General features: G+C 43.0%; 1 protein-coding gene across 3 annotated transcripts in view; it reads right to left on the reverse strand.

Annotated features, from left to right (window-relative positions):
* Nucleotides 1-6,984, reverse strand: part of LOC131243526 (E3 ubiquitin-protein ligase UPL3-like) — a 30,491-nt gene extending 23,507 nt beyond the window's left edge. For 2 of the 3 annotated variants that reach the window (XM_058242940.1, XM_058242941.1), the window contains exons 1-5: nucleotides 5,846-6,984; nucleotides 4,943-5,053; nucleotides 4,737-4,853; nucleotides 4,411-4,581; nucleotides 4,172-4,333 (exon numbers count right to left, since the gene is read on the reverse strand). In XM_058242940.1, the coding sequence (XP_058098923.1) occupies nucleotides 4,172-4,333; nucleotides 4,411-4,581; nucleotides 4,737-4,853; nucleotides 4,943-5,053; nucleotides 5,846-6,655 (1,371 nt within the window). In that variant the 5' untranslated portion in view covers nucleotides 6,656-6,984. The remainder of the gene's footprint in view (nucleotides 1-4,171; nucleotides 4,334-4,410; nucleotides 4,582-4,736; nucleotides 4,854-4,942; nucleotides 5,054-5,845) is intronic. The other variant, XM_058242939.1, reaches the window with a different exon arrangement.
* Between the last annotated feature and the right edge of the window lie 9,101 nt (nucleotides 6,985-16,085).

The raw sequence follows: 16,085 nt of genomic DNA on the forward strand, positions 1-16,085 counted from the left end.
ACATAAGCAAGACCTAAAATATGAGATTTATCAGACTAGTGGGCCACGATCATAAGAACCCATGATGTGCTTTGACTATTGAGTCCACTCCAACGAACCAAAACTCAGTCTTCTAACTAAGAGGCCCTCCCTGAACGTCGTCATCGATCCAAATTGACAGTGGGGCCCTCCTCCTTGCGTACGTGCGTAGGGGGGCGGCATGCATGTGCGTGTGCGCGTGATGTCCCCATCATAGCTGCAATAGCCCATTCCTTAACCAATTCTTTTGCCATGAAAACAACATTCCTCAACCAATTCTTTTGCCATGAAAACCTCCCCTGAAGATCTCTTCCGATTCTTGAAATATCGGTTGTTCCACTCCAGCCATAGGACCCAAATCCCTAACAACAGGCATAGGCACCAAATCTTCTTCCCTATTTCCCCATTACCCCTGCCATGCCAAGACCAGAACAATAAATCAATAGTACCCGGCATGACCCACTAAATACCAAATTTGGAAAAGAATCCCTCCCAAACCTTGTTTGCAAACTGACAATGGATAAATAAATGATCCACCAATTGGTCAGCCTGATAGCATATAAGGTATATACTATATAGTCAACATTCTTATCAAAGAATGGTCCAAGACACCATTACATTCATGTCCAAATTCCAAAATACAAAAAAGATGGATTCTTGAATCTCTCTTTTTCTTTCCTTTTTCTGATACTTTTCCTTATTGACTTTTTTTTAAAAAAATTTAAAAATTAAAAAAATAATAATAAAATAAAATCAACCAATACAGGCCAACTATCAACACACAACGATTGTATTGTGTCACTTTTCAGTTGGGCCTATATGCCCCCCAATACCAATATTCATAACCATGGCAAGAAGTGCCTCTCCAGTGTTATCTCCAAAACCTTGCCAAAATGAACCTATCGTAGTGATCACCATCTCCTCTAGGCGTGCATCGGAATTCCAAATGGACCAATCCAGCTTCCCCTATATGACACCGCTTTAGCCGGATGCCATATCTACTTTTTAAATAGAGACATTGCTTGCTACCTAGCAGAATTGTTTATGAACACAGCCATCTCCTCCCTCAATTGAAAAGATAACAGAAAACTATCTGGATTCTGGGGAGAGGTGGGCGATAGAGATCTTCAACTTGCAGAATGGGAAAACAATGCTTCAAAATTTTATAGAAGGAGACAACAAAGTGTCTTGCCATAGCAACGACAATATATGTCAGCTCCTTGGTCCTTCTTTCAACAATAGATTTGTGAACCCACACCCTGACATCAAACAATGCCCCTAAAATAATGGTGGCACTAACAACGCCACAAAAATCAATCTTCCTCAATGGATCTACAGCCCCCTCCATATAACCACTTAGCCTGCTCGAAGTCCATCTTGTCCCTATGAAGAACCATGGCCACGAAGTCCTAGCATCTTGTGCTCAGCCTCTCTCAATTCACAAACCTTGACCGCTCAACCTCCCAGCAGTGAAGCCATTTATTACTTGTATGGCCTTAGATGCTTCATCAAGATACCAATAGCTTACAGAAGGGGAAAAAATAGTCGACTAATACCAAAGCTCCTGTCTATCTAGATGAAAGCATCAGCGATATACCCAAACTTTCTGAATACCTCCTTCAAAAAATCCGGATAAAAGGAGAGAGGGATGTTGCTAATATAGATGTTGAACAGACGTTTCCTTTCCCTTTCAGCTTTGGATGGGTATCCATTCCCGATATTAACAAACAAGCTTCCGTAAGGAATGTTATTGCTCGGCCTCATTGCTCGTGAGGACAGGGATTTTCAAGCTTGAATTTTAACAGATAAAGGAAAGTCCAGATGGATGAAGTATAGAAAATCCACCCTAGACCATGGTATGCCAAAACGGTTATGTAATTGCCATTACATAACAGTAACAATGGTGACCATTAAGCGTTATGGGGCCGAAACAATCATTACAAAAAAAAAATGTCTGTAACAGTCCCTTAACGGCTCATAATGGAGCCGAAACAGATTTTTTGGCCCTTGATCCATAATGGTAATGGTGATGGTCGTTACAGCCACCATTACCGTTATGGAATACCTTGCCTTAGACCGTTGAGCTCCGTAAATCAACCACCCAAGACCCTTCCAAATATACTTCACTTTACAAGGATGCACCAACCGCCACATCAAAACTTCAAACCATCTCAACACCAACTTCAAGCATAACACTTGGATGATTACGACTCCACACAAAAGAAGTGAAGAGCCGGTCAGGAGAAGATGCAAACCTGAAAGTTCTCCATCCACCATAGGCCCACTAATTTACAGCCCCCAAGGGTCTCCCATCATTCCAATCAACACTTTCACAACCACCACAGATACCAAAGCAAATAAAGGATTGTCTTCCCTCAATCTTCTAGACCACCCCTAAATGAAACCTCAACACACCATCTACAAGGTAACAAATCTCAAAGAAGACATATTATATCATCCATATCCTCCAATGAACCTAAACCCCAATACAAAAAACATGTAAACTAAGAAATTCCAACCCAAAAATTGTAGGCCTCAAAATCCAACCTACAGATGATAGACGCGTACCCCTCTTTATACCAAGGGAAAACATTCATGGGCCACCAATGCCCTCTTAGAGAATCTACCAACCTCCAAATAACAACGGCTCCTATTTGGAAGGAAGAATTAAAAAATCCAGCACTCGCATTCTAACAGTAGGTAGAAATTCAGCCAACATTTTATAATAACTCCCTGGCAAGCTAATTAGCTAAAGCCAGAGACCACATCTTTTAGCAATAAGCAACATCGAGGCACTAGCTCCTTGCAATGCTGACATGAGTGTTGAAGTCTTGAACAAATTTAAGCAAATCATCTCTCACTTCAGGCTCTCTCACTTCAGGCGAAAAGCAAGGAAAAACACCATCAGAAATAATTTCAGCCTGCCACCTATCTCAAGTGAGCTGAACGCATCACACCAACTAAGCTTATCCAATCAGAAAAGAGGTCCTCCAAAATGGACTCTTCAACAAGGAGACAATCTTCTTCTCCCACTACCAATTCCATAAGAAAAAATGAACACTTAAATTTCACCTTTAGCCACTTCACCATTGATTTCTCCCAACACCTAATATCCTCTAAAGTCTTCTTTATAAAAATAAAAATAAAGATGAAGTCTTCAGCTTAGCCAGTTGATCCTTTACTTGGCTGGATGACAGCACTTCCACTTCCCTATTTCCTGCAGCAATCTCTTCAAGAATAGTATCTTGACCTCTTCTAAAACACCTAAGGTCTGCATAATCCAACCCCCCCCAACCACAATGCGTATTCAGCAAACAATTTCCTGTTATGAATACAAGCACGAGTAGGGACGGAAATGGATTAGGCTGACCTGTTTAATAATAGGGTCTCAATGTCAGTCCAGATCCAACACATCAGTATATGGGTAGCTGCTCGGTCCAACTCCATATAAGTTGGATTTGGGTCTGGAGTAAACTGTGAGAATCCAGACCCGCCTGTTTTATCTAAAAGTCGGGCTTGGGTAGGCAGGTAGTGTCTAAGTCGGTTAGTCCAGCTTCTAAGTCCCCATTTAATATCGACTATTCGATTTCCCTTAAAACACACAACTACGTGTTTTCTTTAGGAAGGTCTTTACAATTTAGCCAATTGCTTCAATTAACTTAAATAAATGGTTTAAAGGGTTAGTTCTACATCAAGGTCTTAGGCCAGTCTATATTTGGAGGGTCCTAATCTGACTCGTGGAGAATGGGTCCAAAATGGGTCAGTACAGGTCAAATTTGAGAGGTTCCATACTCAGCCCATTTGATAATCACAGCGGTAATTTCGGAACCAGACCCATTAAGTATCGGGACGGGTACAATGACCTGCCGACCCATTTGCACACCTAAGAAGTATAATAGTTGACGGTAAAGGATTGCATACACATCCAATAGATGCACAAAATGGTATGTATGTGTGCATGTGGCAAAGAAGTTCACACATTCACCTTTCTGTATCTTTATGGCCAAGCTACTACTCAGTGGCATAAGCCCACAGCAAAGTAATAACAACGTGCACAAATATCTTAAAGCCTTAAATGCCTACGCATTCCATGGTCAATGATGGTACTCTCATTAGCGAACATTTAAAAAAATGATCAAAGAACCATGTATACCTGCTCTGCGGGCCTGGTTAAAGCTGGTGAAACAGACACACTCGCAACAAGGCTAGAACCTGATAGAATATCTTTGAGAATGCCACTTATGCCAAGGAGAAGAAGAGTTTTGGATGCCAAAGTGGAGCCACTCGCACATGTAGAAAGAAGGCGGATTAAACCCTGTAGGGCAAAAGAAGTCAAAATACAGGACATTTAAAGGAAGAAGTATTTAATCCAAACCATGTAATTGCATCTACCGTGTATGTAGGCGTGCTAAGAGATGCTTGGCCACCTCCCGAATTACTGACGGAAATAAGACTGGCAGCTTGTGCAACCAGTCCATGATTACATAGCTCATCCAATTTCTCAGGAGATGACGCAAATGCCTCCGCAATACGAGTTAGGCAAACGGAAGCATGATCTAACACCTGCAAATTGCATGGTAATAAATGGGAAGAGAAAAGAATTACCAAACAGCGACGCATAGCTCTAAATGGAAGCAAGTTGAATATAGTGAACAGTGGCAATTTGATGAGGAGATGAGGGTTTCTTCTACATGAAGCCCAAATAGGTGGGCTCTTACCTTTGAATCATGATACTGAAGGAGATTTGTGAGTAAAGGAACAGCTTCCATCACAAAATCAGCTGCATCGGAGGGGAGTTTCTTACACATGTTTGCAGCTGTGGATAACGCCACTCTCTGAAACACAGCATCAAAGGGCATCCAGTCAAACAGGTGCTAAAAAGTAAAGAAGGCATATTTCATTGAAGACAGAAGCAAAGCATTACCTGAACTCCTGTGGAGAAGAAGTCCAGATAAGATAGCACTGCCATGAGTGCACCACCACGCAGGCAGGCTGTCGGGTGTTCTTGGGATATCTTCTTTAGAGCTTGGAGCGACTGCAAAGATATTTAAATTTAAGAGATATTAACACAAGAATAGCTTTTAACACTCTGTTTGAATGTATGCATGATTGAATAAAAAACACTCGGTTTAAACAAGAAGAAAACTGTAATAGTGTTATAAAGCATATATATTGAAGAGTTCCTAAATTTACAATACATGAGTTTCAATTCCAACTTGAGAGTTATGAGATTGCAAAACTAAGTATTACAGTTAGGTTGATTCCTCTTAACAACCAACCTCATAGTCATCTAAGGCAAATAATCCAGTGTGGATTCTACTTCATCTGATTGTGGGTCCCACCTTCGATGCATGGAGACCATCAGAGAAGGGGCCCACCATGGATTGCAGATCAGACAATCCCAGTTCTCAGATAAAGACCCAGAAAATGGTATTCAGCCTAAATTCAACTAGCATCCACATTGCCGGCTCTTGATTGGACGACTAAAATCATTCAATCAGAGTGAATTTTGGTCCGAGTTCAATTCACACTGGTCCTTACTACCCAACGGCTGTTATGCAGCAATGGTTGGGTTGCCTCGCCAGTGTTCTGGAAAGGAGATTTCACATTGTAGCATCCCTCAGATGATGAATATAAGTTTCAGACAAAATTATCAAGGGGAATGTAATATCAAAAATTCAGTTTTCTTATTCTAGACTGAGGATTCGAACATTTCTCCACAAAGTAATGTTCGTTTTCCTCAATGAAATTCCAATTTGGGGTACTCCGTACTCCCAAACACTTACCAAACATATGAATTTCAGCATGAAAGGAAAAGGGGTCCCACCTGTTCTGCCAAGTCCATGTACTCAATCGTAAGCAGCCGAGCACAGAAGCAAGACACCGCGCCATAGTGTACGACAGCAGCGCACGATGATGGCAACACGTCACAAAGGTGCGTCAGCGCCCTCGCGGCCAGAAGCATGATGTCGGCATTGCTCTCATGGTTGAGCAGCCCAACAAGGACAGGCACAAACGAGTCGACCGAGAACGTGCTGAGCGAGTCCTCAGTCCCAATAGACAGCATCTCGCAGAGCTGCGTCAGTGCCTCAACCTGTCGCCCCTCCTCCCCATCGGCCCTCAGCCCGGAGAGGATCTTCTTAAGCCGCCCATTCTGGTGCGATGACGCCGCAGACCCCACACCACCAGACGATGGCAGCAGGTCATCAAGCCCCGCACCGAGCTTCCGTAGCAGCCCCTGCAGCGCGCTGCTGGCCGACGTCAGATTCTGGTGGAGGATCCCGGCGTTGCCGTCACTGTCATCATCGGCATCCACATCGATCTCTGGCTCCTTCTCCTTGCCCCGATCAGCCTCCTTCTCCCTTTCCTGCGCCTTCGACCGCCTGCCGTTGGATTCACGGCGCCCGCCGGAGCCGGACGATTCGGTGTTCGATGAGTCCATCGGAGCAGGGGATTGTACGGCAGCTGGGATCGAATTCTGGCGGGAACGTGTGCTGATTTTCGAAACGGACGGTGAGGATGAGGTAGGGACCGAGGCGCGGGAGCGCTTGTTGGGACGGCGCTGCGGATTACCAGAAGAAGATGAAGGAGGGGCTGATGAGGAGGCCTCCGCCCGCTTGCGGCTGCGTGTTTCCATACAAGAGAAGGAAAGAATGGGGAAGGATGGATCAGGAATCGTCCGACGCGATGTATGGAGTCATGCCTTCCTTATTTCTTTTTTCTAATAAAATAAAAATAGGAAAATGATTTCTTGAAAGAAGGGGAGAGGATATGAGAAGAAAGGCTCTCTTTTCTTCCCCTTTTTTCCTCTTTTTTTTAATTTATTTCTGTTTTTGTCTATCTTTTGACCTGGGGTTTTGGGTGTATTTACGGTTTCTGCCCTTGCTCGCTTGAGATGAACGAACCCTAGAGGAAGAGAGAATATCTTTTTCTGAGCTTCAATGGCGGTGAGAGCTTCTCTTGTAGGGAAGGTCATTTTCGGCATATGCCTTTTCTTTATGCTGAAGATCTGGTCTCATACATGCAACTGTACTACAACTTCTTGTACGGTACAAGCATTCCTGCCAATTTGCTGCTTCTTTAGGAAATCAGCTCCATCAAAAAGATGGGCCCCACCAACAATATCTCTCTTATAATAAATAGTTTGATTTTCTCCGCTAATAAGACATATCCATACGTTGATTTGGACCGTTGGTTGCATATTGATTTCAATGGTGTGGATCACATGATGAGTGTAACGGTCTGATTTTTGTCGACGATGATCTTCATGGTGGGGCCTACCGTTTACGTGGTGCTGATTTTTTACACGGTTTTCATGTTGGTGGAAAATGTGGTACGTACAACGAGTAATGGGACGTATGGGATCAGTTCTCTTTTGCGTCGTGGGAGGAATGTACAATGTTCGGCCCCAACTACTCTCACAAGTGGGGCCCAGTTTCGGAGAACTGGGCTTGGGTGCGCGATGTGTCATCATCCTAGCCATCAGATTACTGCGCTGGAATTTGGACGGTTGGAGATGGGCAGGAGCGAATGGTTGCTTGTAGGTAGGATGTTTAGGGATATAGCGTGATGGGACCCACCAAATGAGTGAGTTGCCTTACCGAAAGGTGGGCCTGGTCATAAAAAAGTGAGTGCCTGAGTGAAATTTCCTTATAAAAGGGACGCCGATTCGGTGGACCTGAGAACCACCGAGCTTGGTGGATCGTGACGGTGGGGCCCACCTTGATGTGTATGTGTTATATCCACGCCGTCTATCTATTTTTGCAGCTCATTTTAGTCTATGAGCCTAAAAATGAAGCAGATCTAAAACTGAGGTGGATCACACCACAGGAAACGTGGTGATTGAACGACTACCATTAAAAATGTCCTATAAACCACCGTAACGTGTATTTACCGTCTGACTTTTTGATAAGGTCACACGGAACTCTGTAGTGTGGTCCACTTGATACTTGGATCTGTTAAATTTTTAGGTCCTTATCCTAAAATGATATGAAAAAATGGATGAACGGAATGGATGTAAAACACATACATCACGTTGGACCCCACAGTCACGGATCCACCGCTCTCGGTGGTCCCGTACGAGTGAAAGCGCGTGAGTTGAACGGGCTGGCACACCAAATCGTTCCCCCAAAAGCTTGATGACAAATGACAAGATCCTCACGCCGAGCAAATGTGCAATCAGCTAGCATGTGGGGCCCATGTCCTAATGATCCAGTCCGTTGATCTGATGGAAACCGCGACTAACATCAATACCCAAAAACAAATCTCTTGAAAGGTAATATTTTAGCCAACAACAACGGTTCGTCCTTAGAAGAACATAAGTCACGGATCAAAGAATTAGGATCTGTCTATCTTTGAATTTTTGGACCATCCCTTATCCAAGTGGGGCCCACAATATCAACAGTCCCGATCACTGAACCAATGGTCACGATTAACTAATAACTGCTCCACTCTTCAACGGTGGCATTATCTGAAGATTCTCATTGTATATAAGTGGGGACTTTGATTCATTAATCCAGATGGGTGATATCACTGATATGATTAGCCCCACCGTGAATGGGGAATCTCTCAAGACTATACTAGATCAGAAAATCTCATCCGTCCAATCGTCAACCTTTTCAGTTGATTGTGAACATTCTTTTCTCTCGATTGTTGATTTCACACCACCGTTGGAAGGGTCAGGATTAATCTATAATTGAAATTTTTTAATTCAATCCATCCACTATCTGTTTTTCATTAGATTAATGGAATGGATCATAAATCCGTGGACCCCACATCTATCAAACAGAACGCAAGATGATGCAAACACGTACTCTGGAAGAGGATTGTATAACCCCCTTACCCATCGTTCCCAAGGTTCACATTTTCTTTGAAGTCGGTCCATGTACGGCAATTATATGGCAGAAAACGGAGCACCGGAACTAGGTAGGGCCATCCTTCAAAGATGCAAGTGGTACAGACATTTGTGATCTCCACCGTCCATCTATCCGGAACTATCATGGGTTGACCCGTGGTAAAATATCATTGGAGATATGTTTTCTCTCTATGATTGTGGTCCCTTAACCCATTTTGCTTCTCCACCGTCGGTTTGAGGACTAACGATCAGATAAGAAGGATCATCTAACGGTGTGAATATGAAAAGAAATGTCTATGTAAAGTATTTTTTACTAGATGGACCGTCTAGATTGATACTTTTGCTAGCCACGTGTACGGCTAAGAGAGTGCGATGCTCTATTATCTAATTTCCCGCGTTGGAAAGGGAGAAAGTTGAAACAAGGGGGCTGCCGAGAGTCATGACTACGTGGTTAGTTGGTTGCTTAGCCTCGTACACTTGTTATTACTAGAAATACCGTTACATTCGCGCGATGATAGATCGAAAGTCCATCCGCAGCACACGTGCTAATTTAGCACACGTGTGGATGATCCGGACCATTCACTGACCCAAAAAATGTCAGGAAGATCCACTCATCAGATGATCATAGGTATTAGGAAAATGGAGGGTGGAGAAAAAAGTGAAATCTGTATTTAAACATATGTGGCCCACCTGATGTGTCTACCAGCCTAGATTTTTGACCAGATCTTGTTCAAGATAAGGCCCACCTGTAAATCTCTCAGATCCCACGCGTGCGTGAGATGTTGGTAAGTGGGCCACGACTCACATGCAAACCGCCGTTCACCTTATTAATTTATTGGTGGGAAAGGGGGTGGAATGAGGTTCCAAGAAATCCAACTGGTGCGTATTCGATGCTGATGGACCGTCTGTTCACGGCTTTTCTAATTACATGGATTAACGTTGGGCCAGGCCTTTAAAAGCGTGGGCCATGAAATAAGTATTCAGTGGGCCCACATTAATGGGCCCAGGACATGGGCTTGGGCATGGGGTGAAGCCCATTCACGATGAGGTCTCCATCCAGCCGTTTAGGCCCAGGATCCACCTGGCATTGGATGACATACGGCCGTAGATCAGATCAAATCCAGTGGGCCTTCATTTCGGATTGGCCCATCAACGGCTGTACTCTGGCGAGATGCATGGGATTGAGATGGGTGACGTGGCGTGCAGGGCTAGTTCATGGGGACGCGGACTGCGTACCACCCCTGCCTGTCTCCAGCTGGGAATGGGCAGCAGCTTTGAGTGCCCACTGTGATGTATGGGTATTATCCAAACCGTCCATTCATTTTTTTCGTATCATTTTAGGTGTTATGTCCAGAAATTAGACAGATCCAATTCTCAATTGGACCACACCACAGGAAAGAGCAGTGTTAATGATTCTCACCATTGAAACTTTTTTAGGGCCTACCATGGTGTTTATTTTCCATCCAACCTATTCATAAAATTAAATAGACGTGGATGAAGAGAAAGTAATAAATATCAGTTTCATCCAAAACTTCTGTGGCCCCAAAGATGTTTTCAACGGTAAGAGTTTAATCCCCGTTGTGTAGTTCACTTGAGGCTTGGATCTGCCTCATTTTTGGCCTTATGTGCTTAAATGATACGAAAAAATGGACGGACGGTGTGGATAAGATCCATACATCACGGTAGCCATTCAAAGGTTCTGCCCGTTCCCAGCTGGAAACGGGCGGGATAGTACGCCGTCCGCGTCCGTTCATGGAGGCGGATTTCGTAAACGGACGGGCTGCTACTCCTGCCAGCGGCCCCGGTGGGTGGTGGTGGGTGCTCTATGGGCCCCACCATGATGTATGTGTTTCATCCATTCTGTTCATCCATTTTTACAAATCATTTTACGTTTTATCGTAAACACGAAAAGGATATAAACCTAAAGTGGACCACACCACAGGAAAACAATAGTGATTAGGTCATACAGACCCAGATGTTGATTAGGTCATGTGGGCCCAACAAGATACTCCTGAGGCCCACTCTACTGTTTATTTGACATCCAATATGTTGATTAGGTCATACAGACCCAGATGAAGGGAAACAACAAATATTAAATTGATCCAAAACTTTTATGGGGCCCAAAAAAAAAATTAATGGTCGACACTCATTCAACACTTTTTCCTGTAATGTGGTCCACTTGAGACTGTTATATACCTCATTTTTTTTCTCATACTGTAAAATTATCTGAAAAAATAAGCGGAGGGCATGGATGAAAAACATACATTATGATGGGGGCCACATAGCACCGACCAGCAGCCATGGGTTGGTGGAGGGGAGTAGGCAATCCGTTTCCCGGGCTCTAGAGTGGTCCACGGAGGGAACGGATTGAAGAAAATTATCACTGCATTTTTCGTCCTGGAGTGCTCTGGCCGTACGTGCAAGGTCTAAGTTGGTAAGGTAAGTCTGGGACTTTCGTAAAAGAAGCTGGATAAAAGGTAGCATTAGAGTGGTAATTTTCTCAACGGAGTGGCACTTCCCCTGCCGTGGCTTATGGTTGGTGCTTTGTGGGCCCACCATGATGTATGTGTTTTATTTATTCCGTTTATTCATCTTTAAAGATCATGTTATGGCTTTATCCCAAAAATTAGAGAAATATAAACCTAAGGTGGACCACACCACATGAAAACAATAGTGATTAGATATCCACCATTAAAATCCTCCTAAGGCCCACTATACTGTTTATTTGACATCCAATTTGTTGGTTAGGTCATACAGTCCCGGATGAAAAGAAGAGGCAAGGATCAGCTTGATCCAAAACTTTTATGCCCCCCAAAATGTTTTTAATGGTCGACCCTCATTCAACACTGTTTCCTATGATGTGGTCTATTTGAGATTTAGATATACATCTTTTTGGAATAATATCATAAAATGATCTGAAAAAATATATAGACGACATGGATGAAACACATACATCATGGTAGGGCCCACATAGCACCGACCATAGCTGGGGCCAGGGGGAGTAGCCAATTCGTTTCCCTCCATGGAAGGAGGTGGATTAGAAACCGACAGGTTGAGTAGCGAGACTCACTACTGAAGTGACCTTACTAGGTTCTGTGAGACCCACCATGATGTATGTGTTGTATCCACACCATTCATCCATTTTGAGATATCATTTTAAGGCATTAGACAAAGAATGAGTCAGATCCAAATCTGGAGTGGATCCCACCATAGAAAATAGTGGGAAGAGTGACACCCACCATTGAAACCTTTCTAAGGTCTACTATGATGTTTATCTAAGATCCAATGTGTTCATAAGTTAAGACAGACATTAAAAAAGGTAAAACACAAATTTCAACCTAATTGAAAACCTTTATGGCCCTTAGAAATTCTTAATGGTGGACAGCACTCTCGTCACTGTTTTCTGGTGTGGGGTCCACTCGAGCTTTGGATCTGACTTGTTATTTGGCTCATACACTAAATTTATATCACCAAATGGATGGACGGTGTGGATACAACACATACATCATGGTGGGTCCCACATAACTTAGTAACATCACTTTGGTAGTGATTCTTGCTAATCAACCAATCGGTAGCTAATCCGCGACGGATTTACTGCTCAAGGGATCCCATGCCAATGGCTAGTGGTCGGTGCTCCGTGGGACTCACCATGATATATGTGTTTCATCCATGCCGTAGACCCATTCTTCGAGATCATTTTAATGTATGAGACCAAAATTAAGGCTGATATAAAATTCAAGTGGACCGCACAGTGTTGAATGAACGCCCACCATTAAAAACTTCTTGGAGGCCACAAAAGTTTTGGATTGAGCTGATATATATTTTTCCCTTCATCCAAGTCTTTATAACCTAATTAACAGGTTAGATGTCAAATAACCATTACAGTAGGCCCTATGAGGTTTTTAATGGTGGGAATTCAATCACTACTGTTTTCCTATGGTATGGTACACCTTGGATTTAGATAATTTCATTTTTGGGATCAAGCCCTAAAATTTTATTTCAAAATGTATAGACGGCGTGGATAAAACGCATACATCATGGTGGGGTCCACATAGCACCGACCACTAGCCACCTGGCCAGTGGCTCGTCATTAACCAAATCGGGTCTCGCGAAAGACTCTGCAGGAATTTCTTGTGCTCGAAACCTAAGTGGGACCCACCATGATGTTTTTGAGAAATCCACCCCGTCCATCCATTTTTTGAGATTATTTCAGGACTTGAAACCAAATTTGATTAGGATCCAAGACTCAAGTGGGCCACACTAAAGGAAAAGGTAAGTAGGGAAATTCCTACCATTGAAACCTCCCTGAGTCGACAGTGATGTTTAAATGTCATCCATACCATTCATAACGTCATTCCTACTGAGATGGGACCAATTGAAAATACAAATATTAGCCAGAATCAAAACTTTTGTGGCCCTATGAATATTTCAACCGTGGACGTTCAATCCTCACGTTTTCAGCCCAAGTTAGGCTCATTTCTTAACAAATGTCCTAAAATAAGCTCACGAAAATGATAGACGGGATGGATTTCTCACAAACATCACAGTGGGTCCCACCTAGGTTCCCAACGCTTGAAGTTCCTACGGTGGAAATGTATTAAAAACGTACTACGAAATTACCAGCTCACCACAGTAAAAGAGGACCCACCAACCCAACCCTTTGACGTTCATTTGTTGGGTCAGGCCCAACTTTCCACGAAGTGGGCCGCTGGGTAAACACATACCATGTTGAGCCTTATCCAACCGAGCCGATAAAGTAAATCAAGGGCCAAGATGCACCTCGCCAACAGGGCCGAGCCAGATCACCGTTTAAGCCTCACCCATCAGGTAGGAGTATCAATAGGCTCGTGGTTTTCCTGGACTGACCTTGGATTTGGCTTGGGCTTATTATCTTAGCGTATATCCATGAGGAAGGTCGAGCTTGACATGTAGGAGATCTAGTCATCAGCCTCACCATTCCTACGTGCATTTTATTCTATAAATGAATACGCTATTAGGATATTAAGGCATCATGCATCTTCTACCCATGTATGTGTGGCTGTAGACACCCTACTATCAAAATATGACCACGTAACCGTGACGAGGAGCATTATTAAAAACATCATATCAAGTCAAACTCACATGATAAGTCAACACGATAAACGTAGGCTTGGACAAACTGATCTTGCTAGTTTGGTGTAATGTCTCGGAAAAATCTGTATAAAGACCCGAGTACTACCCCAGGCAGAAATCCTTAAAGCCCATATACTGTGGAAATTAGACGAAAATTAATTAAGTACTAAATTAAATTAATTGGTGGATTGGCTTGAACCGCTATCTATACAAACTTCAAGACCCAAAACCATTAAAATCGCTAGTTTAACACTACTTGAAAACCTCGGGGAAATCCCAAAACCCAGTTGCTCTTGGGAGCACATTGAAACTCCATATCGGACCTAGACTATGCGTCAAAAGTCTGATTACCTTGAAACTATAAGGTTATGACCGTCTTATTAGGCTTGACAACCATCGCGGGAATTGAGCCAAAATAGTATCTAGAAACGCAAAACTTGAGCCTTGAGCGAAGTGTATGAGAAACGCGAATATGTTTATAAAGTAAACCAGAACTTAAGTGAATTAGACCATTCACTTGCAAGCGAAATTGAAGACTTCAAACCGTCAGATTCTGACCAAACTTCACCCATGGATCAGGGAAATCTCCCTACTCTTATCGGTATACTTGTGGCCCTGATCGAGTGACAACAACCATTGATCTGATATGGGTCCTCCACGGTCGATCCACTAATCTGATCGTGCCGAAATCATAACATGGCCTAGATCCATTGTCAGGGAACTTGTTCCATGGCGTATCTGGACAATGGACCTCCAGATGGGCCCCATTCATCAGAAACAAGCACCCTTTGCTACTATATGATCCTAGTTACGATGTATTCGATAAATTAAACGTGTGTGTGAACTGTGTGAATATAAAATGCATTCCATATGTTTGTTGAAATATTTGAATGAAATTGAAATTATGATTTGTGCTTGTTGTGACTATTAATCTAAAAATACATGTTTGTTGTATGCATGACAACTCCTTTATAAAAGGATTTGTCATAATATATGCTGTAACTAATTTAGTTCATGTACGTTGTAATGTGTAGTCTAAGTGTTTGATAAGTTGTCTTAATGAGAAATTGTTTGATAAATCACTTTTAATAAGGGTGTTGAGATAGGATTCTCAACTACCTTATCTATATTTATAATTTTCTTCATGTAATGTAAATTGCTACTATGTGATTTATGGAGGAAATGCATTTGTATAACAACACATTCAATGTGTTTGATAAAATGCTCGAATGAGAATTATGTTTGAATCGTTTGTTAAATGTTGTTATGATTAACATATGTGACTACCTATTGCATTTGAGTATGATTGGGACTACTGCGCAGTCTAGGCAATCAGTAACAGTTCTCGATTGAGTGGCAGAACTAGTTTCGCCACATTGGATATGTTCGATAAATCTGAGCCGTATAGTGATTGTCGACAGTGGTTAGGCCACGTGGAGTGCTTATGCGCTCCATGTCGATTAATTCAGCGTGCGCCCGTACCAATCAAACTTATCAAATAACCCGATTGACCTATTGTGTGTTTATCATGTATGGACGATACTGTTTGAATCTAAGGTACCGGTTACCAATGTAAAGTCCGTTTTAACCATGGTACCACGATCCGCTAAGACTCGTGAGCCGGGCATGGTGGTATGGGACACCGTGGTCTAGTTGTCGGCCTATGCTGGGGTGACGATCCTCCCCATAGTGTCCAGTGAGCAATCCAAACTAGTGAGCCGGATACAGTGGTATGAGACACTGTATTCGAGCTGTCGGCCTACGTTCAGGTGAGGAGCCTCCCGTAGTGACCTCGAATATAATCAATTGAACTTACATATCCACTGCTTTTCATTAGGGGTGATGCCCTACAACTTGCCTATCGTATGTGAATAACTAGGATTGACGACCCTAGATGGATCTCCATTTGGGTAATGATATAAAGGGATGTACCTTAACTTTCCGAACCTGCTGTATGAATAAGCCTAATCAATTACCTGGCTAACACGACTATGCACCGTATTGCATGTGCTTTGGCAAGAAAGCGCACATTTAGAGAGTTTATCATGCGAGATCGTTAGATGAAGTTGCCGAGAGAGCGCAGGCGAGGGCATGCATCATT

Source organism: Magnolia sinica, chromosome 4, assembly GCF_029962835.1.
Source record: "Magnolia sinica isolate HGM2019 chromosome 4, MsV1, whole genome shotgun sequence".
NCBI classification, from domain to species: domain Eukaryota; kingdom Viridiplantae; phylum Streptophyta; class Magnoliopsida; order Magnoliales; family Magnoliaceae; genus Magnolia; species Magnolia sinica.